The sequence below is a fragment of the Rhinolophus sinicus genome, chromosome 6, assembly GCF_057876585.1.
Source record: "Rhinolophus sinicus isolate RSI-liver-muscle chromosome 6, RSI-T2T, whole genome shotgun sequence".
Classification (NCBI taxonomy): Eukaryota; Metazoa; Chordata; class Mammalia; order Chiroptera; family Rhinolophidae; genus Rhinolophus; species Rhinolophus sinicus.
The window spans coordinates 53,065,625-53,091,989 of record NC_142506.1 but is presented as its reverse complement, the minus strand read 5'-3'; the positions used below and the strand labels follow the sequence as shown (position 1 = coordinate 53,091,989).

General features: G+C 42.6%; 1 protein-coding gene across 1 annotated transcript; it reads right to left on the bottom strand.

Annotated features, from left to right (window-relative positions):
* Positions 1-1,298: 1,298 nt before the first annotated feature.
* SPMIP3 (sperm microtubule inner protein 3) lies at positions 1,299-20,067 on the bottom strand. Its single transcript, XM_074316850.2, has 4 exons — positions 19,868-20,067; positions 13,343-13,438; positions 9,021-9,190; positions 1,299-1,384 (listed from the first exon to the last, which is right to left on the bottom strand). Exons 1-4 carry the CDS (start codon positions 19,981-19,983, stop codon positions 1,299-1,301), a joined length of 468 nt encoding a protein of 155 aa, XP_074172951.2. The 5' UTR covers positions 19,984-20,067.
* Between the last annotated feature and the right edge of the window lie 6,298 nt (positions 20,068-26,365).

Genomic DNA, 26,365 nt, shown 5'->3' with positions numbered 1-26,365 from the left:
ATGTTTTCAAATTGAAAGTGTGATTCCTCTTACTGAAATCGTACAGTGTTTCCTTTCATCACAATGGCATGATACTAGAAATAAATAACAGAAGGAAAACCAGGAGGCTTCTGGTCTTAAGCTGTGTGAAAAATGTTTCTTTGATAATTTGCTTTACTCGTTTTCTCTGTTCTGTCTCTATAATGCTTATTAGTCAGATGATGAATCTCCTGGTTTATTGCTCTATGCCTCTTCCATTTAAAATTTGTTTGCCTTCTTATTTTATATAGAGGTTTTCAGAATTTTCTTCCAATCCTGTCCAATTTTTAATTTTAGTAAACATATATTTTTAATTTCCAAGAGCTTTGTTTGGGAAGATTGCTTTTTGTGTGTTTATGGATGTAATTATTTTTGACATGTTCCTTGTCAAATGATAAAGTTATTTTGTTCGTTTATTTTGGGTTTTGTGTTCCCTGAATCCTCTTTCCTCTGGGATCATTTCTGTTTATGTTGGTCTTTGTCTTTCATATTGCATTATTTTTTCAACAATGGTAACCTTTGGTTAGCTCTTCACATCTAAGACTAAGGCAATAGAAAGATATATGAAACTCTGTTCTTGGGGGAAGTTTGTTAACTGGTAGGCTTCACTTTGGGGTGTTAAGTTGGGAACCAAATAGTATGATGTTGTGTTTCTGGGGGCCAGAGTGTAGGATTCTTTTCTTTGGGATAATTCCATTTCTTTAGAGAAGACCTTCTAGATTTTGGCCTGGGGAGTTGATGCCTAGTTGTCAGGCTTTCTTCCTGCCAAGATAGGAATGGTAAGCCTTCTGTATACAGACTTTCAATAAATTCTTCTTTTTACCAGTCCCAAATCTCACTACATACAGCATTATGCCATATCTAGCTTTCAGTATCCAGAATACTTTCAGAGCTTTCCCCTTGGCTCCATCCCCAGGTTCCTTTTTCAGTTTTTCAACAGTGATGCAACTATTAAGCAGATGCAGTTATAGTCTTACCTGGTCCCACGTATAACCAGTGGACTAAATGTAAGAGGTTTGTCAGCACCAGCAACAAGACTGGTAGTGGGGCTAAGAACAGATAACAAGTCCTTTTAAGGCTGGGTCTTGATTCCCTGCCCTGGGCTGACCAGCTTAATCTGAAAAGAATTTGCAATATGTAAATATTTTAGGATTCCGGCCATGTGGATACACACTTAAAAGTAGTTGTGTTATTATTTTAGTCTGAAAGAGTCACCTAAGAAACACCAAATGTTTTGTTCAAATGCCATAGTTACTTAGTTTAAAGCTTTTATTTCAACACTACCTCTCTTCACCACGGTAGAGCTCTGGCAGTGAATTAAGTGGTCGAGGATTCAGTAAAACCGTGGCCAATTTCTGGTTCCAATCTGGAATTTAAACAAATTAATTATCTCAAAGATGTGGAGAAAAAGGACTTAGTCAAAAGGTTATTTCTGTGGTTCAATCCCTGACTAGGAGGCATATTACTGAATTCTGCCAAAATATAAATAAAATGAAATCACATAAATTTTCATTTCAGCATTTCAATTCTAGACTCCCCGAAGCCCTGTAACCTTTACATGATAAATGGGCCACTTTGCATCATCTTTGTATCAAACTTGTTACCATCCCTAAATTTATACCCACTGGAGTTCCCTCATATCTTATAAGCTCTTGTCTATAATCAGTAATAGTTCTGCTTATCTAAAGGTAAGGGTTCAAGGAGGGCTTGCATCTACACTTAACAAACCAAAGACCAGTGTTTCAATGACAGCATTGCGACAAAATTTTATTATGTACAGTGCTGTGCACGATATTAGGTGTTTTACTTACATTAAAGTCTAATCGTCAGAGGCCCACTGGTATTATCACCATCTCGAAGAGATTAGTCAACTTGACCAAGTTTGCAGGACTTGTGAAAAGAAGAGCCCACATTTGACCCAGGATGACCAGGCCCCAAAGTTCCTAATCTTTTCACGGTTCTATTCCGTCTTCCATAACACTTCAATAGCTTTTAAAGAAGTAAACATTTCTTGCTATTAAGAATGGATAACATTTTATTAACCCATTTCAGTTAACCCTAGAAATGCCATCATGCCTGGAGGGTTTTTAAAATCTAATTTAATTAAATGTGTAGTCAGTAAGCATATGACTTCTCAAGGCTGGAGTTAAGTAGCAGCTCTGACCTTCTCGAGGATTACACTGTATTCCAGGGAAATAAAGTAATTCAGAAGTTTGAGGACTCCTATTCCATAGCCTTAGTGATCCTTGTTGTAGGAGTTACAATGGAGCTGAAATATACACATATTTAACCAGGTAAATTCAACAATGGATGTTCTGAGAACACATGACAAGCTTTTGGGGCGAGGGGGGTTCCTTCTGCCATTCCATTTAGCATGTATATTTGCCCACAGACAGTGGATGCTATCAAGCCTGAATTATGCTGTACAGACTTGGGGGTGAACAAAATGTGTGAAATTATTTTTTTAAATCTCCAAGTATGTTAGCTCTGGGGTCTCTTGGGAGGAGCTCGTGTGCAGGCTCTGGTCTGCCACTGCCTATGACCAGCCAGGGACTACCTGGTAGGAGCTACAGAGCGATCTGCAGTTTGCTGCCCGTGCTGGTCCTGGAGGCACGTGGGAGAGGCCACACTGGGAACCGAGGACGGCTGCCACCACAGTACCAGGTCTGGGGTAGTTCTGCAAAAAGCCAGAATACCTCGAGACCTGCTGCCACCTGCCTCTGATAACGCCTAATTCAGTATGTGAGTTGATAGGGTGAGGCAGGGTCTCAGGGAGTCACTAGAGTGGGAAGAATTGTGGCACCAGGTTAGTGTAAATTCTGGTTTGGTGCCAGTATTGAGCCTGGAGCAACTCAGCAAAAGTCTCAGAGCACACTGAGGCCAGTCGCTGCCTGCCTGGGCCTGCCAGACTCCGATAGTTTTTTAAGAAAGAGTGCAATGCAGGTGAGGCTGGCTGCTCTCAGGAAAAGTGCCTCCCGCGGTGCATGAGTTGGGTGGGGCGGGTCTCAGTGAGTCAGCTGGGCAGAGCAGCGGAGCTCACCAGGCCAATCAGATTCAGATTTGGTGGGAGGGGGCGCGCTCACACAGGAGAGATGGCGTCTGCCTGCGGGCTGCAGGGGAGGAGGACCTCACACAGGGCTTCCAGTCCTCCCCCCACAGCCATACATCTCAGTCTGCCCCTCCATATGTCTCCGATGCCTTCCAAGTGACTGTCCCTCCGCTGTAGCCCAAGGTGAGTGCCTGCGAGTGAGTCTGTGCGCCGGCAGTTTTAGAGGACGGCTGGGTTTCCTGAAGCTTCCTGTCCCACACAGATGGTCAGAATCCCCACTGTTTTTCACAGTTGTGGGGGCTCCTCCTCTCAGCACCAGTACTCCGGTGTGGGGAGCATGGTGTGGGGGACTAGGGACCCTCACTCGTTCTGGGGAAACCAAGGCAGCTGAGATATTCCTCCTGATTCTCAAATCCATACACAGGTGTAAGACCCGTTCGCGTCTCCGCACCTCCTACCAGTCTCGACGTGGCTTCTTTATATTTTCAGTTATAGGACTTTCGTTTAGCTAGACTTCAGATGGTTGTCCAGGTTGATTGTTCTATAATTCAGTTGTAATTTTGATGTGTTCACAGAAGGACACAGGCACAGTGTTTACTCTGCCATCTTGGATCTCTCAATAAGTCAACTTCTTGATTTAAACCAATGCTTAATTCAGTCCCTGTTCTTTTCTCTGTCCGTGTCTAGATTTATAACTTTTCTCTGTTAGGTCTCTTGCAGACCAGCTTTTTGCCTGCCTGATTACTGTTTATAAAATAAGTGCCATCTAAGTAGCTACAAATCCACCTGATTTCTTTCTTACTACCAGCCATCAGTTGCCTAAACCACTGATTTCTCAACTTGGCTGCATAAGGGAATTGGCTGGGGAGTTTTAAAGATGACATATGCCTGGGACCCTCCCCCTCACCAGGAAATTCTGATTTAATTGGTATTGGGTGTGTCCTGGGCATCTGGGCATTTTATAAAGTGGTGCAGCTGCGGTTCAGAACCTTTAACCTAACCACTGCAATTGCCTCCTGACTCTCCACATTCAATCTTTGCCTCACTCCACCCTGCCCCGCTTTCCTTCTCCACCATTAGAATAATTTTTTTCAAAATGCAGTTTTAATCATGGTGCCTCCACCCTCCTTCAAACCTTTCAGTAGTTTTCCATTAATCAGAGTAGAGGCCCAAACCTGCAAAAGGCCTGTAAAGCCCATCCCATTCTCATCTTGCCAGCTCTCCAGCCACGCCCTGCTCTGTCCTTGCTGATTTCCGTGCTCCCGCACTGGTGTTTTTTTAGTTCCTCAAGCTGTCGTGCTCCTCTCACAGGCCCTTTGTACAGGCTGTGCTCTCCCGGAAGCTCTTCCCCCACTCCTTGCCTAGGTTTCCTCAGGAAACCTCTGACCTACTAGTATAGGCTTCTATAGCGTCAGATGGACTCTGCTTCATAGCATTTGCAGCAGGTGAAATTTTATGCTTATTTCTATGCTGGTTTCCCACTGAAGCTCCTTGAATGTAGAAATGTAGTGTCTATTATTGCTTCACATGGTATTACCCAAACCTTGCACACTGACTGGCATGTAAGCAGGTGTTCATTATTTACTGAAGGCATATATATGAATGAATGAAAATGCACCTGACATCAGATCTATCACCAAGTCTTAACTGATGTCACCTCCAAAATATCTGTGGAATGCACTTATTCCTCTTTATCTTCCCTGTGGGGACAAGTCACCGTCATCTCTGGTCTAAACTACTAAAGAGCTTCTTCACAGGTCTGTATGCCCTCCCTCCTGTTCTTCTCCAAACAGTGTCTGAACAGCAGCCAGAGTGAAACTTTTAAAGCACAAATGATATGTCATTCTTCTGTTCAAAATCCTTCCAAGTCTTTCCCTTGCTCTCAGAATAAAATCTGAGCATCGACCCCTCTCTCCCTCATTGACGACCCACCAAACCAAACTGGCCTCCTTTCTGTTCCTCAAAACATCACAAGCCTTTTCCAGCTTTCAAGCTTTTGCACTTACTGTACCTTTTGCCTGAAATGCTCTTTACATGGCTCGTTCTTGTTTTCCGGAGCTCAGCTTAGACTGTATAAAGGTTCTCTGTGACTGCACCGGTAAAAGTAACCCCCCTTGGCTACGCTCCTCAGCCTGCTTATTTCCCGTATAGCATCACCACAGAATTTTAAAAATGTACTTAGTTTTTTTGCTCAGTATCTCCCACCAGAATCTCAGCTCCAGGATGGCAGATATCTTGTCTATCCTGGTCTCTGTACCCCAGCAAACATCGCAGTGTCTAGTTCATAGTGGGTGCTCCATCAATGACTGAAGCATCTTACGGTTGTCCGTTTCCAAGGTGGACCCCAGGGATTCTCACCCGCTGGTATCCATGCCTTGTGTCATCCCCTCCCACACTGTTTCAGGGCTGGTTGTGTGTGACTAATAGGATACCTCAGAAGTGACAGTGTGTGACTTTGGAGCCTAGGTCATGAAAAGCATCGTAATTTCCACCTTCATCTTGGATCGCTCATTCCCAGGGGAGGGAACTGCCATACCATCAGGACACTCGGCAGTCCCAAGGACAGGCCCACCTGGAAAGACACTGAGGCTCCCAGTGACCAGCCACCATGTGGGTTGTCATGCTTGACAATGATGTGAGTGAGCCACCGTGGAGGTGGATCCTTTAGCCCCACTCAAGCCTTTGGATGATGTAGGCTGGCATCTCACTGACACCTGAGACCCTGAGCCAGAACTGCCCAGCTGAGCAGTCCTCAAATTCCTAACGCACAGAAACCATGAGATAAAAATCGTCACGGATGTTTTTAAGTCACTTGTTTTGGGAATGATTTCTTCCTCTGCAGTAGGTAACTAACATGCACTCAATGAATGATTCAGCAACTCAGGCAATGCCTATTTCAACATAAGTTCTCTAGAATTGGTCAGGCTTCAACCTCACCGAGTAGGGGCTGTTCAACCCTGTACCTCGTCTTACGTTGCCTGGCGCACGCTTTCCAGGACCATATTTTCAATTGTGTCTAGGTCTCAACTTGACTCCTCCTCTGCTTAAAACTATTATTTCTATCAGAGGCACCAACAATCTTGCAGTAGAAGTGAGGGGGGTGGGGGCTGTGCAATTAGCTTTAATTTCACTCCTGTGTATTTTCTAATACACTGTCCTTTTTCTCTCCAAATGCTATTCCATGTGAATCTTCTTTCCATTTCCCATGAAACCTCCTTAATTCAATTTAAGAGCAAGGGTTGGGAGGGTGGCATATCTGGGTATGACCTAGACTGTCTTGCCAGCTGCTTCCTTGAGTAGGTTTCTTCAGATCGCTAAGTCTCCGTTTCCCCTTCTGCTAACTGGAATTAATAACACACCACTTCATGGTGGCAATTAAGACTCATGGCAATTGTGAGTGGTGCGCCCAGATGTGTGAGTATGTCACTTGGCATGGTTCTGGGCAGATGACAGATAGTTTAAACCCTAGCAACTATCCTAAAATGTGGACTTTGTACCTCCATTTTACAGAGGCACCAAAAAGGTGCGGAGAAGCCGAGTGTGTTCATTCATCTCCGTGAGAACGTGCCGGGGCTGCAGCACTCAGAGCCTGAATTCTGCCTATCACTTCCCAGTGTTTCATCCACCCGTGTCACTGCCACCGCTTCCCGCTGCTTCTCTTGCCTGCAGTCGTGCCTTTCCTAACCTGTGCTGAGCAGGCTCACATACTAACATCCCTTGAAGCTGAGTGGCTCACTCCCTTGACTCTGATCCTACAGTGGCTCTGATTGTCCACATTCAACTTTCCAAACTCCTCAGCTCCTCTTCCGTTCCAGGCGTTCTCTCCTGCTCTACCAACCCCCATTTCATTTCTCACTTCCTCCTTTCTACTTTGCCCAGTCAGGCCAGTGTCCTCATAGCTGGAGCCCTCCCTGCTCTCCCACCCCCCACAGACCTCACCATCCTTATTCCCATCCACTGCCCTTAACTGCAGTGTCCCCATCTGTGGTGTCCCCCCGTTTCTTCACCATGCAAATCGTATCCATCAAGGCGCAGCTCAGCTCCCCACTGATGTGCCTGTTTCCTGGTTGGTGTGGGCCCCAGTGATCTGATCTTTCAACGTCTGCTCCCCTGCTCAGTACTTAATCATTCTCTGAGAAGCTGATTGTTGCCTCATCATCCCAATTAGATTGTGAGCTCCCTGTGGCTGAGATCATAGCCTGGGCTTCCTTTCACCTCCTATGGCACCTAGCCCAAAGCTAGGAACATCGTAGATGGTAAATATGTAACTGCTTTGCTAAACATTCACCTGGTTCTATGGGTTTGGAAAGAATGAGGAATTGTTTTCTAAAATCAGCAAGGGAGGAAACCTTTTGTATCTGTCTTTCTAACAAGATTTCCTCATAGAGGAATTGTAACAAAGGTCCTATTTACTATCACTTTGGAAACTAGAGGCCCACCTAGATTCCTTCACTTAAAGAAAACAGATGTCATACTTGGTCAGTCTGGAAAGGACAAACTGCTTAGCCAGGTGTGTGGGGACAGGAGATCCACTGACTCTTCCTGATTACCTTTCCTTTCTAACCCTCCTCAGACCCTGGCAACTTCTGTCCCCCTGGCCTCTCACACACTTCAGCCCTAACCTATGCCCCCACCCCACCCCGTCTTCCTTTAACATAACCCTCCCACGGGCCTCCTGTAGGACCCCAACTCCTACCACCCTACACTTCCTCCCAGCATCTCCCCTAAATGACCTAGCTGCAGCCCCCAGCCTCCGCCCCATTCCGTCAGCTCCCTCCCTTCTCAGACTCCAACCTTCTCTAACCTCGCAGAAACCAGCTGCACCCTGCTTGTAACCTCGTATCCCAGACTCCTCCTGTCAGTCTCTGGCCTCATGCTGGCTTCATCTATTGCCACCCCTGCCCCGGCTCAGTTCTCGCAAGATCTGCTTGGTCCTGTCCGGTTCCCACTCTTCCTGATTGTGTTGTTTGCTGTTCCCTTGGGACCTGAGTCAACCCTGCTCTGGATTTCATTTGGCCTGAGGTCTTTTCTTAGGGGAGAAAAGGAGGAAGAGCAGCTCTTTCCCATGTCCCTCCTTCTACAAGTTTTCTTATTTTTGTAAAATGAAAAGAAGGGGATTCACTTTAAAAAAAACTATTCACTAAACAGCAGTCCAAGTGACACTCAGCTGTGACAGAGGCAGTGTAGCTTCAAGGTCAAGCACAGAGCTCGGCCTGGGCCTGAATTCTGAGTCTGGAGTGGCCTGCGCCTGAATTCTGCTTCTCCTGCCTACGGCACTGTGATTTGGGACCAGTTCCTTAACTGCAGCTTGGTCTCCTCCACTGGAAAATGGGGAAAACAACAGCACGTACCTCAGAGAGCTGTTATGAGGACAACATGTGTAACAGCCTACCTCAGTGTAAGAGTCCCCAAAATGGGGGGGGGGGGGGTTCATTCATTTAGAAAGTCTGTCAATGAAGTAATTCATTCTACTCACTAAAATGCAATGCATCAATGATTACAAGAATACAGGTAATGTGTAACTTGAGTCTGTAGCCCCCCAGGGTCCTATCTGTGGGGGTGCCTGCCCCTAGCACTCTCACACGTGCTGCCACATAGAGAAATACTATGTAGGGAATTTAGAATTTTTGAAACATGCCTCCAAATGTCAAATAATTGTCATAAAGCCATTTAAAAGAAGAGAATGAGGAAAAAAGTTTCCTTGACAGTATGTGACAAAGGGTGTGATCAGAGTTGAGCCTGCTTGCTCTCAAGGACATTTATGCAGTGTCATCCTTGAAGTCTCCTATACAGGGAGCTAGGAAAGGAGGAAGGAGGCAGCAGCTCTCTCCCTGCACCTAGATCCACAGGCAACTTGACTGGTCCGACATGCTACCTGAGTCCGGGGCGGGAGATGCTTATCTGTGGCTCAGGCAAGGTTGATCTCAGAGTAAGAGCAATTGAACTGACTTACCAATCTTGTAAAATGGCAGAGAGTAGTCTCTTTGGTAAGTGGTTTCTTTATACCATGGTTCGGCAGGCTTTGAATGTCTTTGAAAACAAATATATCGGATGAGAGTTTGTTGGTCTAATTGAGGCTGATACTGACTTCTCTTGGGTGGAATTGCCAAGTCTATGAGAGATCTAAATGAAAATAGAAACAGTTTGCTGAAAACCCAGTGGATAAAAAAATCATTCCATTTTCTCATCTGCTGAAATCCATTCTCTCGAAGTGGCCAGGAAGTTACCAAGATAGTATTGGCAAAACAGAAATGTATGGTCAATTAATTTATGACAGAGGAGCCAAGAATATACAGTAGGGAAAGGATAATATCTTCAATAAATGGCGTTGGGAAAACTGAAGAGCCACACACGAAAGAATTAAACAAGAGCCCTGTCTTATACCACATACAGAAATTAACTCAAAATGGGTTAAAGACTAGAACATAAGATCTGAAACCATAAAAATCCTAGATGAAAAGATAGGGAGTAAGCTTCTGGACATTGATTATTTTGGATTGATTTTGAAAGCAAAGTCAACAGAAGCAAAAATACATGGGACTACACCAAACTAAAAAGTTTCTACACAGCCAAGGAAATCATCAATAAAATGAAAAGGCAACCTATGAATGTGAGAAAAAATTGCTAATCATATATCTGATAAGTTACTTTCAGAAATATATAAAGAACTCATATAACTCAATAGCAAACAACCAAACCATTTGTTTTAAAAAGGAGCAGAGGATCTCAATAGACATTTCTCCAAAGAAGACACACAGATGGCCAACAGGCACATGAAAAGGTGCTCAACATCACTAATCATCAGGGAAATGCAAATCAAAACCACCATGACATATCACTTCACACCTGTTATAATGGCTGTTATCAAAAAGACAAGAGATATCAAGTGTTGGTAAGGATATAGAGAAAAGGAACCTTTGTGCACCGTTGGTAAAATTATAAATTGGTGCAGCCATTATGGAAAACAGCATACCTAGATGTTCCTAAAAAATTAAAATAGAACTACCATATGATCCTGCAATTCCACTTCTGGATATATATCCAAAAACAACAACAACTAAAATCACTCTCCAAGAGCTATCTGCACCTCACGTTTACTGCAACCTTATTTACGACAGCCAAGACATGGATGCAATTTATCAATGGATGAATGGATAAAGAAAATGTGCAATGGAATATTTAGCCAAATCTTGCCATTTGCGACAACATGGATGGACCCTGAGAGCATTATGCTAGGTGAAGTAAGTCAGACAAAGAAAGATAAATACTGTATGATTGCACTTATATGTGGAATCTGAAAAAAATTGAACTCGTAGAAACAGAGAACAGAATAGTGTTTGCCAGAGGTGAGGTTGAGGCGTGGAAGAAATAGGTGAAGGTAGTCAAAAGGTACAAATTTCTGGTTAAGTGAGTTCTGGGAATGTAATGTACTGCTTGATGACTATAGTTTAAAATACTGTATTGTATATTTTGAAGGTGCTAAGACAGTAGATCTTTAAGTTCTTACCACAGGAAAAAATATAACTATTTGAGGTGATAGATATTCACTAAACTTATAATGGTACCTATATCAAATTATTATGTTGTACATCCTAAACTAATACAATGTTACATGTCAACTGTATTTCAATGAAACTGGGGGAGAATACCCCCCCAGAATACCACCCCATCCTATTTTGTGTAGATCTGGAAGGTTCTACATGATTATCTCTGAGTGATGACATTATGGGTAATTTTTATTTTAAAAAAGTTTTGAATATCAATGTTTTCTGAATGTTCTAACAAACGTGTATTTTAAAACTATAAAGTAGATGAGGTGAGCCAGTATAGATGTACAAAATATTAAATGATTGGGTGAGATTTAGGAACATCTGAATCCAGTCATTTAGTAAGTAGTCTTGATTGAATCACCATGATTAATCATACTTAAACAAGGTGATGTGGAAGGTGCTTAGTCATGATGCATGATTCTTACATGCTTGGCTAAAATCTTGATTGTAATGTGCCTTCTTTAAAGAGAGAGTGTGTTAGCAGAAGTGAAGTGCTTCTGCCTCGAGTTCAGAAAAAGCAAGAGCAAGAATCTGATAATGCATGTGGTTCCGGAGAGGGGAGAGATGCTGGGTGGACAGAAGGGTGCTCTGTTGTGGATAGGCATGGAGAAGCACCAGGAATTCACACCCACCTCTACTTGCTCTCATTTCGAGCTTAATAGGTACTTGGTCCTGTAAAGTGTGTCCCGGAAGCAGTAGGCAGAGGCCCTCCTAGTTCTGGACACCATGTTTTACGAGTTGCTTGAACACATTTAAAGAACAGTTAAAAAGGGTGAGGAGACCAATAACCATTTTATGAGGAAGAATGGGAAAACCACAAAGAAAGCTGAGGTCCTATGGCTGTGAGCAAGGAGTGACATCAAAGAGCAGTCTTATTCCTTCTGGACACAGAAAACATCTGTGGTCACGTTACAGGGGCCTGAGTCATGGTGGGCCCATAGTAAAAAGGATTTTCTTATACTGGTATTATAGGGAGTGACTGGTTAATCTTCCTAAAATATACATTTTTCCCCCTAAGATTCAACCAATTGACATAGGTCAAGTGTTCAAGAATAAATGAGAATATACCTTACTTTAAAAGATTACTAAGGCAGAATTTTGGGGAGTGAGGGACTTGTTCTGTATAAATGTTACTGTTGGTTAATTGTACAATAAACCACTAGTCAAAACCCTCCCCCAAAACAACAACAACAAAAAACATTGGCTATCTGGTGACCATCTCAGTGTCTTGTGAGTCTGCGTTCTGTGTCACTGTAACTGTCAGTCCAGTCACTTGTGTGCTGCTGACAGCTCTGGCTTCTGAACCAGATCCTGTGAATGCCCCTGGATCTCTCCTGCTGGTCTGGCAGCCTGCTCTGCCTTTGCCTTGGGTGTTTCCACAGAACCAGACTATTCTCTATTTTTCAAGTCACACATTAGTGCCCTTCTGAAGACAAGACTACCACTCAAAAGAGGGACTCTAATACTGAAAATATCAAATTGGTGGAGTAATATATCTGGGGAAGGTAAGCCTAGAAGTTTAATAAAGTCATTGATTGACATTTGCACCAAATATTCCGCTCAAGGCTAATCTTAGGCAGGTACAAGTCTTGTCAGAGTCAAGTACAGTCCAGGTTCCCTTTGCCTGAGCCATCCTGGGGTGGGAGGACGGACGTTTGGGTGCAAGGTGTTGGAGGTGGAAAATTGCCAGAGTCCACAGAACACACGTGGAGAGTGTCCTATGGAGCTGGCCAGGAGGGGGTCTGTTTTTTCCTTTCTTATCTCTCCTCTGGCAGAGGACGTAGCCCTAACAAGAGTTTAATATAAGTACGTATTTGAGTTGGAACAAAGGGCCTTGAACTGGGAATCAGAAAATATAGATTCAAGTCCCAGCTTTTACACCAAACAGCTGTACCTCGGGCAAGACGTGCCATGTCTCTGGGCTGCATCCTCTTCATCTCATTTGATCAGAATGACCCCTAAAACTGCTTCCAGTTTGGTCATCTGTGCTGCTGTACAGAAGCCATGGTTCCCTTGTGAGCTTGGAGGATAATCAGGAGTTGACTTGATCGAAGGCAATTAAGAGAAATTTGTAAAATATTCCAGATGATGAACTCAAAATTATAGCAATCATATTTTGAATGCTTACTCTGCTCTGGAATTTTGCATCAAATGTTCTAACATTAACTGATGCTCAGAGAAGGAATAATTGCCTAAGATCAAACATTTCATAAGTTACTCAAATTGCTGTGTTTAACTACCATGGTTTGCAGCCTCTTAAAACTAGAATATAACATCAAAGTGCTTGTTTTTTGTTGTTGTTGTTAAAATCACATCCAAAAAAGCAGAAATCATTTAGGCCTAATTTGTAATTTTACTGTGAAAGAAACTGAGACTTAGGAAGTTTAAATTATTTACCAAGTTGAAACTCTAAACTCACAGACTTTAAATTTCTTAGAGGATTTAATAAAATTCTATACTGATTGCTGATTATAAAAGTAATGTGTACTTATTAGAGAAAATCTGAAAAATAGAGAAAAAGATGGAAAATAAAATACAAATACTAATAATCTGACCACTCACAAAAACCATTGTTAACACTTGGATGTATTTCCTTCCAAAATTTTTCTGTTAAATTATTATTATTGTTATTATCATTATTACAAAATGTGATACCCATTTTTAAAAATTTATCATTCTAACTTTAGTGTAATTTTTGAAAATTAAGATTTAGAAGGTGCCTCACCTGGGAGATTGTTTGACACTATAATCAAAATGGACTCTTGCCAGCTGCCCAGGGTAATAGCCGTGGACGTCCTTTCCTTGATGAACCATGAATGTACTAGTGAAGAAAGTAAGAGTTGAGGAAAAAAAGCAATGATTACAATTAGTTCTTTACAGAAGAATACCAGCTGTGGTATAATAAAAAAATATGTTTGGTCTTTGTCCCCATTTCCTGGCACAGAGCTCCTCAAACTGTTGGACTTTCTTAATAGGAGTGTCTTTTTTATCCATTTTTCAGGATTCAGTTTTCAGGATTCATAAGGAAATATTTGACGTGTCAAGTATCAGTTTCAAAATATCAGGAAAAAAAACAAGAGGATATATAAAACAAGTGGGGCAAGTGTTGATAATTGTGGAAAAATGGGGATTGGTAAATGGGGGGTTCTTTTACTATTTTTCTACTTTTGATATATTTACAAATTTTCACAATAAGTTTGTTAAAAACCTGATACTTGAACTACATAATAAGTATATGGGGCTGAAAATGAAGAAGCACTGTGGTGGTTCAGACACAAGGTGGTTATAAGCCTGGAAGAGGGACTCTAGCCCTGCCTGGGAAGGATGGGGTGGGACCAGGTTTGAAGCACACACATGAGTGACAGTGATGGAAAAAGTGAGGGAGTGCTTTGGGCATGAAGCTGAGGTGGGTGTGGACAGCTGACACGCAGTGGTATGGGGGGACACCAGGCTCGGGGCAGTGGTGCCAGACTTGAGATGTTGAAATACATCTTATTTTATAATGAATTACTTTTCCATTAAATTATACTTAGAGCATCATATTGATATTTTAAAGTTACGTGTAGTTGCATTCTGTTATTTACAGAATGTATTTCTAACAGTAGTAGGGACATTACAAAATATTTGTTATTGAAAGAAAAGAAGTGTTGAGTCTGGAAGGTTGGGTACCACTGGTGTAGGTGGTAGGGAATCTTTGTAGGATTTTAAACAAGACGAATGATGTCATGCAGTTTTTATTTTAGAAAGACTTTCACTGAGGGCAGTGCGCAAAACAAATTGGAGGGCAATCTGACTAGATGCGAAAGACGGGTTAGGAGGCGATTATAGTCATTTATGTGGGACATGGTGAAGCTCTGTGCTTTGTGTTGGAAATATGATTGGAGCGGAGAAGGCTGAGGTATAAGAGAGGGAGGTGTCCGAGACAAGGCTTAGGCGTCAGGCACTCCCCAGAACAGGGAACACGGGGAGGTGACACTGTTGGGACGATGACTTTATAGAGTTCGTGATAGGTGGGGGTCTTTTGGGACCTTCTGAAGATTCTGAGCACCAGTAGATGCCATAAGAATTCAAGGGTAAGAGTCTGTAGAAAGTAGTACATAGTTTTGCAGGAAGTAGCTCGTCAAGTATGTGTTGGATGATGAATGCCAGTCCCACCAGCGTTTATTGAATGTATATAACTTATCCTGCCCCTTGCTAGGCTCTAGCTGAAGCAGATTTGTCCTCAAAACGCTCTTTATGTGCTGACATAGTCATCTGAAGCAAGGGTCAATGGGTCAAGAAGAGGGAGGGGTATCTAGGGTTTGGGCAGGCAAATCAAATGGGGAAGAGATTCCAGGTAAGGGGAGTTACAGAAACCAATACTCAGACCGAGTTGGGATCAGAATAGAGTGTGTGGGGGCCGTTGGGGACCTTGCTGTCTAGTTAGTATGAAAGGCAAGCACTGTGAGCTGGGCAGGTCTGTCTGTCTGTGCAAACAGGACCTCAGGGAGCTCTGATTTTCAGAAAAACCACAGGCTGTCTGGGCCTGCCCAGTGGCTGGGATAATATGACTGAGCCCCACATAGTAAATAACAGCAGGGGATTAAGTCATAAGAGAGGGAATTGGCACGATAATAGGGAACAAATGACACTTCTAAATGCATAGGAGGGGGCAACCTAGCTTTCTTAGCCACCAATCCAGTTTCTGAAGCATTGCCTTGGAAATAATTACCCCAGGGCCATATTACAGTTTATTAGACTCCAACTAGAGTTCCAAAACGACACCGATTTCTCAGTCACTAATGTTGTTTGCGGTTGGCTGTGTTTTGACCATGAATTCTTCATTAGCATGCACAGAACAAATACCTGCCGAATACAGGTAGTAACCTGAGCGCTGCTTCTTAGAAACAGTCTGTAAAAGCTGTTTTGAGAATTGAGGAGCCCTCCACCAGCACCAGAAAACACCCTGCCACCAGTCCCTTGGGAGTGTCTCTTGGCAGGTGTTGGCCCAGGAGCGGAGAGAGAGTGGGGAAGTGTAAGCAGGTGGGTGGCAGAGGGAGGGAGGGCTGGGTGGAGAAGCGGAGAGGTTAGGGGAATGAAGAATGGCACACTTTGCTTCCAGCTCGTTGGGCAGATTTTCCAACCTCTCCTAAGTGGCTTTCACCTCAAACAGGAGAAAGCTCCCAAGTAAGAGGTCACAGCATCAGTTTTTGGAAGAGAATTTTTACCTCCTAAGGCAGAATGCATAGCCTGGACGGTAGTCAATACCCAGCCTCTCCCAAGGGGGTTGGGTGTGGGGCAAAACCGAAGACTGACTAGAAAAGTACCTGCCTGCTCTCCAGACCTAGCTGAGGAGTCCTTTCCTAGACTCTGCTCAGACCCATCCGAGTGACCTGGCTTTCAAGATTCCACTATAGAAAGGCCTTTCCTTCTTTCTGGGTGGGAGGAGTCCACCTGTGTCCGATTTCACTATGCATTATTTACCAGTCCTGGACAGCTTGGCTCTTTGAGGTGCCGTGTTTGGGCCAGACAAGAGCCAGCCTGTCTCCTGGGAGGGTGCATGTAACCGGAGTAGGACCTGGGCTCAGCCACAGACAGAATTCAATATGCACAGAGGAGGTCAGGAGTGTTTGTTCCCCAAGCGCCTGGCCCCGCGGCCTGAGGTAGTTGTGTTACTGTGACTGTACAAGTCTCTGCTTTATAAAGGAGACTGTGCCTTGTGCTTCATAAAGTGTCTTTGCAGACACGATCTTAATCTCATTCTCACGGTCACCTTGCCAGGTAAATATTAATACCTTGTTATAGAAGAGGAGACTGAAACTCAGTGAGGGTAAGTGGGCTTCCTAAATATCACCCAGCTAGTAAATGCCAGAGCCATGAATCACACCCAGTTCTCTAAATGCCATGTCATATCCAGAGTCATCTATATGTATGTACGATTACTCTTTTCAGAAGAGTTCAGCATTATTTTTGTATGAGCTCTGTGATTCTCTCACTTATGGGCAAACAGTAAACGTCATGTACCAAACGAGTAGGAAAGGAAATAATGACACAGCAGTGTTCTCTAGAAGCTGCTTTTAATTCAATAAAACAAACACTCAGGTATTTATTCAAGACTTATGCATTTGTTCAGTTCAATAAAACAAACACTTTTATGTGATTACAGTGTGCATATAGTGATAACTATTGTCTTTCCACTCAAGAGTTCACAGTCTGGTAAGGGAAGCCATATTGAGGCAACTAACTAATCATATACAATAAGGTGAGTGCTGTACCAGGCAGGAAACTGAGGCTCAGGGGGGAATAAGTAATTTATTAAGGGTACAAGAATAAGTACAGATGACGGGGGACTACCATTCCTGTGCCCCCATCTCTCAGACTCTGCTGTCTCCAAGTATCTCCTGCAGGAAGAGGGGAGCCTCAGTTTCATCCTCAGTAAAGTGGGGGTGGTACTATCCTCTCCATTAACGATTACGTGGAAGTCAGTGAGATATTGGTAAACATCCTTGGTGACTAAGGTTAGGTGGCAGGTGTTGTGATCATTTTAAACAAGATGAGCTGATTCCAGGGCAGCCTCTTGACCTCTCACCGACGGCTTCAATTGATGTCTTTAACATCCATTCAGGTCTGACACAAATTCTTTTTTCTTTTATCTTCCATATCATCTTGAGTGCATTCCACCAGAAATGATCTTTTCGGGAGTATCCTGGGCTCCACAAGCCAATGCGACACCCAGCCCTGTGCTTGAGCGACAGGCCTGCAGCTCAGGGATGGCATCAGCTAACATTTGCCATAATAGTGTGATTCTTATTATGAAAATTGTGTGTGGTCACGACTCCTCGTGAATCATGTAATATTTTATTAGGTGCCCCTACTGGTTCGTAATTCAGTTTTCCCTAGTATAGGCCTCGGGGTCAGGCATTTAAGGATGAACTGGACAAAAGCTTATGCACAAGGAACAGCAGAAGGAAGGGCAGGCCTTCGGCAGGTGCTATGCATCACCAGGAGGCCAAACCACAAATAAACGACAGAACAATTTTTTTCTCATTGCTTCATCATTCATTTAAATTCTTTCAACAAATGTGCGTAGAGGGCCTACCACGTGTGACAAGCAGCTAGGCAGAGGTTGTCATGGCAGGTTGTAGAGAGGCAAACAAGCCCCCTCGGGGGGCTAAGCCGCAGGTGCAGTCAGGTACAGGGATCAAGAGCACAGATGTTGGAGCCAGGCCAGGGGGTTGAAATCCTGTCTCTGCCAATTACTGACTCGCTATGGGATCTTGGGATAGTCACTTAACCACTCTGTGCCTCAATTGGACCTCCTCATCTGTACCTCAAAATTGTTGTGAAGATTAAATAAGGTAATACGGACTTAGAACAGCGCTTGCCACAGAGTAGGAGCTACTGAAGTGTTCACTGTTATTCCAGGAAATAAACAAAATAACTAAGGTGTGATAAGGACCTCTGGGCCCCGTTTCCTTTAGGAAACAAAAAAGAGTGTGAGATGGAGAATAACAGAGGTGGAAAGGTGGGCAGAAGAAGAGCTCCTCTGGCCAGGGTGGTCGGGGAGTCGCAATCTGAAGCAGATGACAGCAGAGCTAAGACTTGTGGATAAAAAGGGGCTAGTTAAGGCGGGGCAGGCGAGGGAGAGGGGAGGGAGCAATCCGGGAGCAGGAAGAGTCCAAAAGCCCTGGGGTATGAAAGAGTGTGGTGTACGTATTGACGGAATGGAAGACAGACAGACAATGGGGCTTTGCAGACAGGCAGGGCCAGTTCGTGTAAGGCTTTGTAGGTCCTGGCAATGAGTTTGGGTTTTATGCAAAAGGCAATGATTGCAGGGTTTTATGCAAAGTGGGGTGGGGTGGTGGGTCCAATTTACATTGCATGACGCTCACTCTGGTGAGTGGATTGTAGATCAGCCGGGGAGAGGACATGGTGGTCTGGATCAAGTGGCGGCATGGAGTTGGCGAAAAGCATTCTGATGGGAGATCTACCTTGGAGGCAGAGATTGGAGCTTGCTGATGGAGTGGACCCGCCATTGTTGCCAAGGCAGGAAAGGCATAGAGTAGACAGCATTGTGGGCTGTGATGGGAACCCCAGCCCTGCTCAGGCACAGTGTGCCTCCTTGTGGGGCTCTGACGGATTAACACAGAACTGAATCCAGCCCTGCCTTAGCACTGCGGTGCCCACCCCACTGTGTTCCAACCAAACCCTCAGGCTCCCCATGGCTGGCTCAGGCCAGGCCCAGTGACTGACTTGGTTCCATCGAGTCCCAGGTAGCAGCAGCAAAGAGAAGTTTGTTTCTATTTTCCCCAGGAAATGAGACCACAGTTAAATATGTCCAACAGTGCATAAAACACATAGAAAGACCAAGTGCTTATGGGGAGAAAGAAATCAGGAGACACGGGAACCCATCCCTGTTTCTCTCCACCCTCCCTCCTCTTCACGTGGGTTTCAAGGAAGGAAGTGTAGGCTGTGTACTTCCTCTGAAAGAGGGCTCTTAAAGTATCTAGGAATGAAACTTCCTTCCCTCACCATTTCTTCAGTAATTTCTGGAAGGAAGGGATGTATCTTTGTTAACTAAACATTGTTAAAAATAACTAAACACTAAAATAACTAAACACTAAAATAAACATGAGGCTTCCTCAAAACCACCAAGCAGATGGACCAGCAAGAGTCAGACCCCAAAGTCACTTACTGTGTGAGGGTTCCTGCGGCCCCAATTTCATAGCTTCTATCTCTCCACAGATACCATGACCAGTGGTAAAGGGAGGGTGGAGTTAGGATGTACAGATTGCTATCCAATCTCTCTCAGCAAGATGAATTTAGCACAATAAAACCTGTCTAGGACTTGTTATTCTTGGGCAATTGGAGAAAGAGTGAAACTCGTGCTTAGCTTCCGTCTGTGCAGTCACCTCCCATATGGCAGAAGCATGGGTGTGGTTTGTTTTATCCCAAGCAGAACATAGGGGTCCCTGCTAGAATTTGGGCTTACGTCCCTCATCTTCTTGCTAACGTCCTTCCGAAGCAAAAAGCAATAATCCTTCTGATCTTTTGGGAATTTGGAGTTGCCTGTTTGCTTGGCTTTTGACCATGAGTGTGGATTTTTTTTTTTTTTAAGGCAACTTTCCCTCAACTCCCCAAAACTTCACTAGAACCCTCTGGCCGCAGTTGTCTGTTAATAACAGGTAACAAGTTGAGCAATACCAATTCCCCAGGTGCCTGTCTGCCTTGCCACCGCTGTGGATGGCGTCTTCATCTGGAAGAATGTTACCTGGGTGGGATCATGGGCCGGCGGTCAATAAATTCTCTTAGCCAGATGGAAGTCATGATGGATGGGATTCTGGAAAACAATGAAAGTGAAGGTTCACATTGCAAATTTATACACATTTCCAGGTGTGAGCTTCTAGTACTACAAAATCCTTGAAAGCAGAAGGACTATCCATAGCTTCTGCTAGACGATTGAGGGAAAGAAATGGAAAGCACAAACCAATACATACAGATATGCTTTCCTTTAAAATAAAAAACACTGAGCCGGTTGGGCACTTAGTCCCCTTTCTAACCCTTGTTAGGGTGCCTTCCGACTACACAAGCTTTTGGGCTAGGTATTACATTTCCCAGACTCCATTGCAACTAGTGTTCTGACATGAATTGGATTCCTCCAACTCAGATGTACTTGGTGAGATTTGGAAGGTGGAAACGAGAAGGAGGCCATTTCCTGCTGCTGCTTTGACTTTTTCTACTGGCAAGCTAGGTTGTAAAGATGTGCTATGGTGTTTTTCTGTAGCAGAACTCCAGGGCCCAACCTCCAGCTTTGGGGGTGTTAGGAAACCATGGCGTGGAAGGCAGCAGCTGAATCCTGTATTCCAGTCTCACACCCGGCTTTGTGAGTGTAGAGAGGGACCTTTCGTGGCAGTGGTGGGGGCTTTGGGAATAGGTTCTTGAACTCAGTCGTTCTGGAAGCAGCTTTCTTATTAGGGCACAGGTAGCTGCTTCCATGATGGGTCAGTTTTGTGGAGATGGTCTAGAAGCTTCCTTGAGGCCTTCCCCAAAGTCTGCTCCTTCAGCCCTTCCAATGATTTTTGTAAGCATCTTATTATCTATACCAAACTCTTTCTGTTTCCTATATTGACCTCAGAGTTAAACATAAAATATATATTGTTTTTGGTCCAAATTTTCATATTGCATCTGATTATCTACTGGAGAAGACTTGCCACAAAAAAAAAAGAAAACAGTACATCTAAACATTCACTTGAGAAAGAGTCAACCATGGGGGAGGAAACTGAATGCCTGGGTGACAGAGGTGGGAGAAAGCCTTACATTTTTACAGTTTACCTTTTGTGCACCTTACAAATTTTGTACTATGTATGTGTGTGTGTGTGTGTGTGTGTGTGTGTGTATATATATAGTCACAAGCTGCTTAACAATGGGGATATATTCTGAAAAATGCGTCATTAGCTAATGCCGTGGTTGTGTGAACATCATAGAGTGACTCACACAGCCCTATAGCCTAGCCTACTACTGTAATTGTACCTGCTATAATTATATGTGACTGGCCGGGCAGTAGATTTTTCTTTATACCAGCATCACCACAAGCACGTGAGTAATGCATTGTGCTATAATATTACAATGACTAAAATGTCACTAGGTGATTTTTCAGCTCCATTATAATCTTATGGGACCACCATTATGTATGTGGTCCGTCATTGATCGAAATATTGCTATATGGTGTGTGACGTAGAAAGACAGCTGAGCCTCTGATTTGCAAAAATGTGGCCAACAGTGTGGCATTGGACTGAGATGCCTATGACCCGTGGCAAGTCATTTCCCCACTGCAATGGACTGAATGTTTGTGTCTTCCCTGAAATTCAGATGTTGAAACCTTAACCCCAATGTGATGGTGTTAGGAGATGGGGCCAAGGTGAAAGGTCATGAGGGTGGAGACTTATGAATGGAACTAACGCTCTTAGGAAAGAGACCCCAGAGAGCTCCCTAATCCAGTTTCTGCCATGTGAGGACACAACAAAAAGTCAGCAGCTTGCCACCTGGAAGAGGACAGTCACCAGAAGCCCACCATGCTTGATCTTGGACTTCCGGCCTCCAGAACTGTGAAAAACAAATTTCTGTTGTTTATAAACCATCCAGTCTGTGGTGATTTGTCATAGCAGCCCGAGCGGACGAAGTCACCTGCTCTGTACATCAATGAACACAGTACCTCTCTGGAAGGTTTACCGAGGCAATAATGCGCGTGAGTGTTTTGTGACCTGAAAAGCACCTTTAAGAATAAAGAAATATGAGTTTCTATGTATGAGCATATATTACATGGCAGGTGACATGTATTAACTCACATTAGCCTCCCAGAAACCCTATGAAGTATTACTGCTATTTTACTGACAAGATGTACTGAGACATAAAGCAGCTTCTACAAGGTCACCAAGGAACCAGGATCAGAAGCCATTTGGCTCCAGAAACATTTACCTTAACTACTGTACTATACTGAAACAACCACAGAGCACCCAGACCATTAGCCAATACAAAACTGGAATGACCTGCAAGAAGCAACAACGAGGAAGGAGAAAGGACTGGAAGAGTGTGATGCCTCCCTTTTTCCTTTTATAGTCAAAACTTAACTTATTGTCCACAGGCCAGCTAGCTGCTTTATTTCACCTCCGAGCATGTTTTTCAAGCAACTTGAAAATTTTCAAACAAGATTCCATTATAACAGAACTGTTTGGCAATCCATGGCGCCTGTTCATTATTATGTAATGTGTTTTTACTTCCAGGACTGGCGTGATTATAAAATAAAAAGAAAGGAAGAAAGAACAAAAGAGAAAATTTGAGTCAGCAGAGCTGAGCTCTTCCTTTTTTTTTTTTAATTTTAATTTTTAAAAAATTACAGTTTGCCATTCAATATTATATTAGTTTCAGGTATACAAGGCAGTGGTTAGACATTTATGCAATTTACAAAGTGATCCCCCCAATAAGTCTAGTACCCATCTGGCACCATATATAATTATAATACTACTGACTATATTCCCTATGCTGTACTTTACATCCCCTTGACGATTTTGTAACTGCCAATTTGTGTTTCTTAATCCCTTCACCTTTTTCACCCTAGTTTGCGCTCTTAGTTTAACTTGCAAAGCTCTGTGACGCCTGGGGTTTTAATTCACTAACAGTGCCATGCTGGAGAGAAGAATGCAAGATATTCAGGACACTGTGCTCCTAACAAAGAGAATACAAAATGTGGCTCTGATGATGGAGTGATTACTCAGAGCCTAGAAATTCTGCATCAGCACCATAGGGACTAAACCAGTCCTGGGTTGCCATGCTTTGGCCATGCCATAAAAACATTTTCAGAAGAACCCACAACGGCCCGCTTTGAGTCTAAGCCTAAGATCCCAGAATAATCAGAAGACCCCGGGAGTGGTAACAGACCTGGCATTTTGCCTCTCTGCAGAATTCCTCTACCATGCATATAAGGGATGCCAACCACATTTTGTGACAGTAGTTATCATTGCTTGAACACCTAAGAAAATGTAGTTTGCAAAAGGATAGGTCAAGTCGTTTTATTTTAGTCACCCTTAAAAAATAGATTCACATACCAAATCTAAATGTGATAACTTCCATCATTCCCATACTCAGCCAACACTGCACAATCACCGTTCTCAACACCGTGAACAACATAACTTTCATCTCCTTTAAAGTGTATAATTTTTTTAGTTGCCTTAATAGAAGATTTTTCCTCAGACGTGCCCCAAGTAAAACTTTTCCAGAGCAAACATGAGTTCTATCTGTATCCTCGTCTTCCTTCATTTCAATTTCAAACGGGGAGTAGGAAACTGTAAACAGTTTCCTTTTTTCAAACTGAAAACATAATATGCTCAGAGTAAATAATGATGCAAAATAATATTAAAACCATCCATAAACAACTATTTTCATTTTTTATATTTTATATACATGTATATGTATGTACTTAAATACTTGAGCCCACAGCAGATATTCTATTTTATATTCTTTGGTTTTCATTTAACAATATATCATGAAATATTTCCTATATTGCTACAGAGTATTCTTAATTCTAATATTTAGTGTTCTTTGTTTGGTGAGGCCTGCCCATCACTCAATTTAAAACAGAACTCCACTCTACTCCCACCCCCAGACTCCTTATCCATGCTCTATGTTTTATTTTTTCCCCAATGCTACCATCATCTGCCATACTGATGGTTTACTTATGTATCTTGTTTATGTTTGTCTCCCGCAGTAGAAAGCAATCTCCTTGAGGGCCGGGAGGTTTGTATGTTATATTCACTGCTGTGTAACTGGGGCCAAGGATAATAACTGGCACACGGTAGACATTTAATAAACATTTATTGAATAACTGAATATGTCGTAATTTATGAAATCCCCTAATATTAGACATTTTGGTCAGGCTGAACATTTACAAATATATTTTGATTCTATTTAATTTATTTCTTAAGCTACATTCTTAAGAATGAGTCAAGATTGAGCATCTTCATGGCTTTTCTTTAGGAAAATTTCAGCCACTTTCATTAATGAATGCTGGCTTATAAACCACTGTGGTTAGACTCCCAGGGCACAGAAATTAAAATTTAATAATCAATTTTTTATTATGCTGATTCAGAAGGTGAACTAAGGTCAATGAACAAAAGATGTGCCTTGCAACAAATTTCCTCAAAGTTAATATTTAACATGTTGACTTCAGGAACAAATATGTAAGATTTTTTTGGCCAACTTTCTCAGCAACATTTTGGTATTATAGAATACATTATGGATCAAATCAGAATTTTATAAACTACAATAACATAGTAAAAAATCCTGATAACATTTGCCCATTTATGGTAAAAATTGTTTTAGCAAACTACGGGAGAACTTTCTCAACCTGATAAGGAACAGCTATTAAAAACCTACAGCTAGTACCATACTTAATGGTGAAAGACTGATTTCTTCCTAAAATGAGGAGCAATGCCAGGATGTTACTCTCACCACTTCTACTCAGCGTAGTGCTCAGTCCTATCCAGTGCAATAAGGCAAGAAAAAGAAATAAAAGTCATGCAGATGATAAGAAAACTGGCCCTATTTGCAAATGACATAATTTCTATGTAGAAAATCTTAAGGAATCTACAAATAAACTCCTAAAACTAATAACTGTTTTTAACAGCATCACAGGAGACCAGCTCAACATTTAAAAAATAATTATATTTCTGTACTTTAAGTAAAAAATTGGAATCAAAATTTAAAACAACTGTTTACAACAACTAAAAATAAACATTGTGTATAACTTTAACAAGACATGTATAGGCTGTGTATGCTGAAAACTACAAAATGCTCACAAAAGAAATCAAAGAAGACACACCACATTTGTGGATTAAAATATTCAACATAGTAAGGATGACAATTCTCCCCAAATTGGTTTGTATGGTAAAACTTCCCAGCAGAATGTTTTGTAGATGTAGACGAGCTTATTCTCAAGTTCATTTGGAAATGCAAGAGAGCTAAAACAGTTTTGAAAAAGAACAACCACATGCAGACAGAAACAGGATGGGAAAGTTCTCAGCTAACAACCATTATCTACCAGACATTTTATATATGGTGTTTCATTCAATCCTCAAAAGAGTCCTGAGAAGTGTTCATTATTATCCTGAATTTGTAGATGTTAAATTGCATGTTTAAGGTCACACAGCCAGTGAACAAAAAAAGCCAGATCTGTTTGACTCCAAAGCCCATTCTCCTACTGCAGTGCCATTCACTCATTGACTCACTCAACAAATATTTATTGATCAAAGACTTTTGCTTGGCACTCTACCAAGCACGAGGTAAAAAGCATTTAGCAAAAGATATGTGGTTTTGCTCTCGTGTTACTTACATGGTGGAGAAGGAGAAGTCAGGCATTAATCATAGAATTGCACAAGTCAATACAAGTTACATGAGTCAGCAACTGCTGAAACACAGTCCTTTGACAAGGCACCTCCCAGGTAGTCAAGAGTCTTTGTCCCCGCTTTCTTTTTCAGAATTATAAAGGAAAAGGCTTAAGAACCAGTAAGTCACATTTGTGTCTGAAAACCTGGACATTTTCCCTGGTACAAAGCATGTGTGAGAAGCTTTCCTCATGGAGATGGGCTTTCTAAAGTTTAGAAAACATTTTTTAAAAATTGGCATCTATTTTTAAGGTAGGAAATAGTTAAAACTAATATTGGTTAAATCAAAGCTTGGTTCCTCCCAGGACAGTATCAAGTGGAACCAGTGGTAATTACCTGGTCACTTCAATCAAATTGTGAACCTCAATTAAATAATAATTCACAAGTTATCATTTAATGAATGTGTCCAAAGAAGGGGCTGGAGCAGGATATTAAATTCAGGGTCTCAAGATGCTAATGTTATTTATCTAGTAATTTTAGGAAAATTTAAGGAATAATCAGGGGGTGGCATTTAAACTAGTGTGTAAATGGCAGCAATTGCTTTTCTAGATGAACTTTATAACAGCAGAATCCTGGGTGCTCCCTTTCCTTGGAGGTGTGGCATCTGTACTCATGGCTTGGTGGAAGTTGGGTCCCTGCTCAAAGCCACACCCTACTGTCCTGCCGGTGAAGAGAAAGTATGCAGGTGGGGGGGCTCTTTCAGAATTGGTATGACCCATCAGTTGAGTCATCCGAGGAGTCTGACAGCAGCCTAGCTGACTGCAGCTAGGACAATTGCTTCCAGCTGGCTTTGAGCATGTGCGTTGTGAGTGAATGTTTAGAAAAGGGTTTTT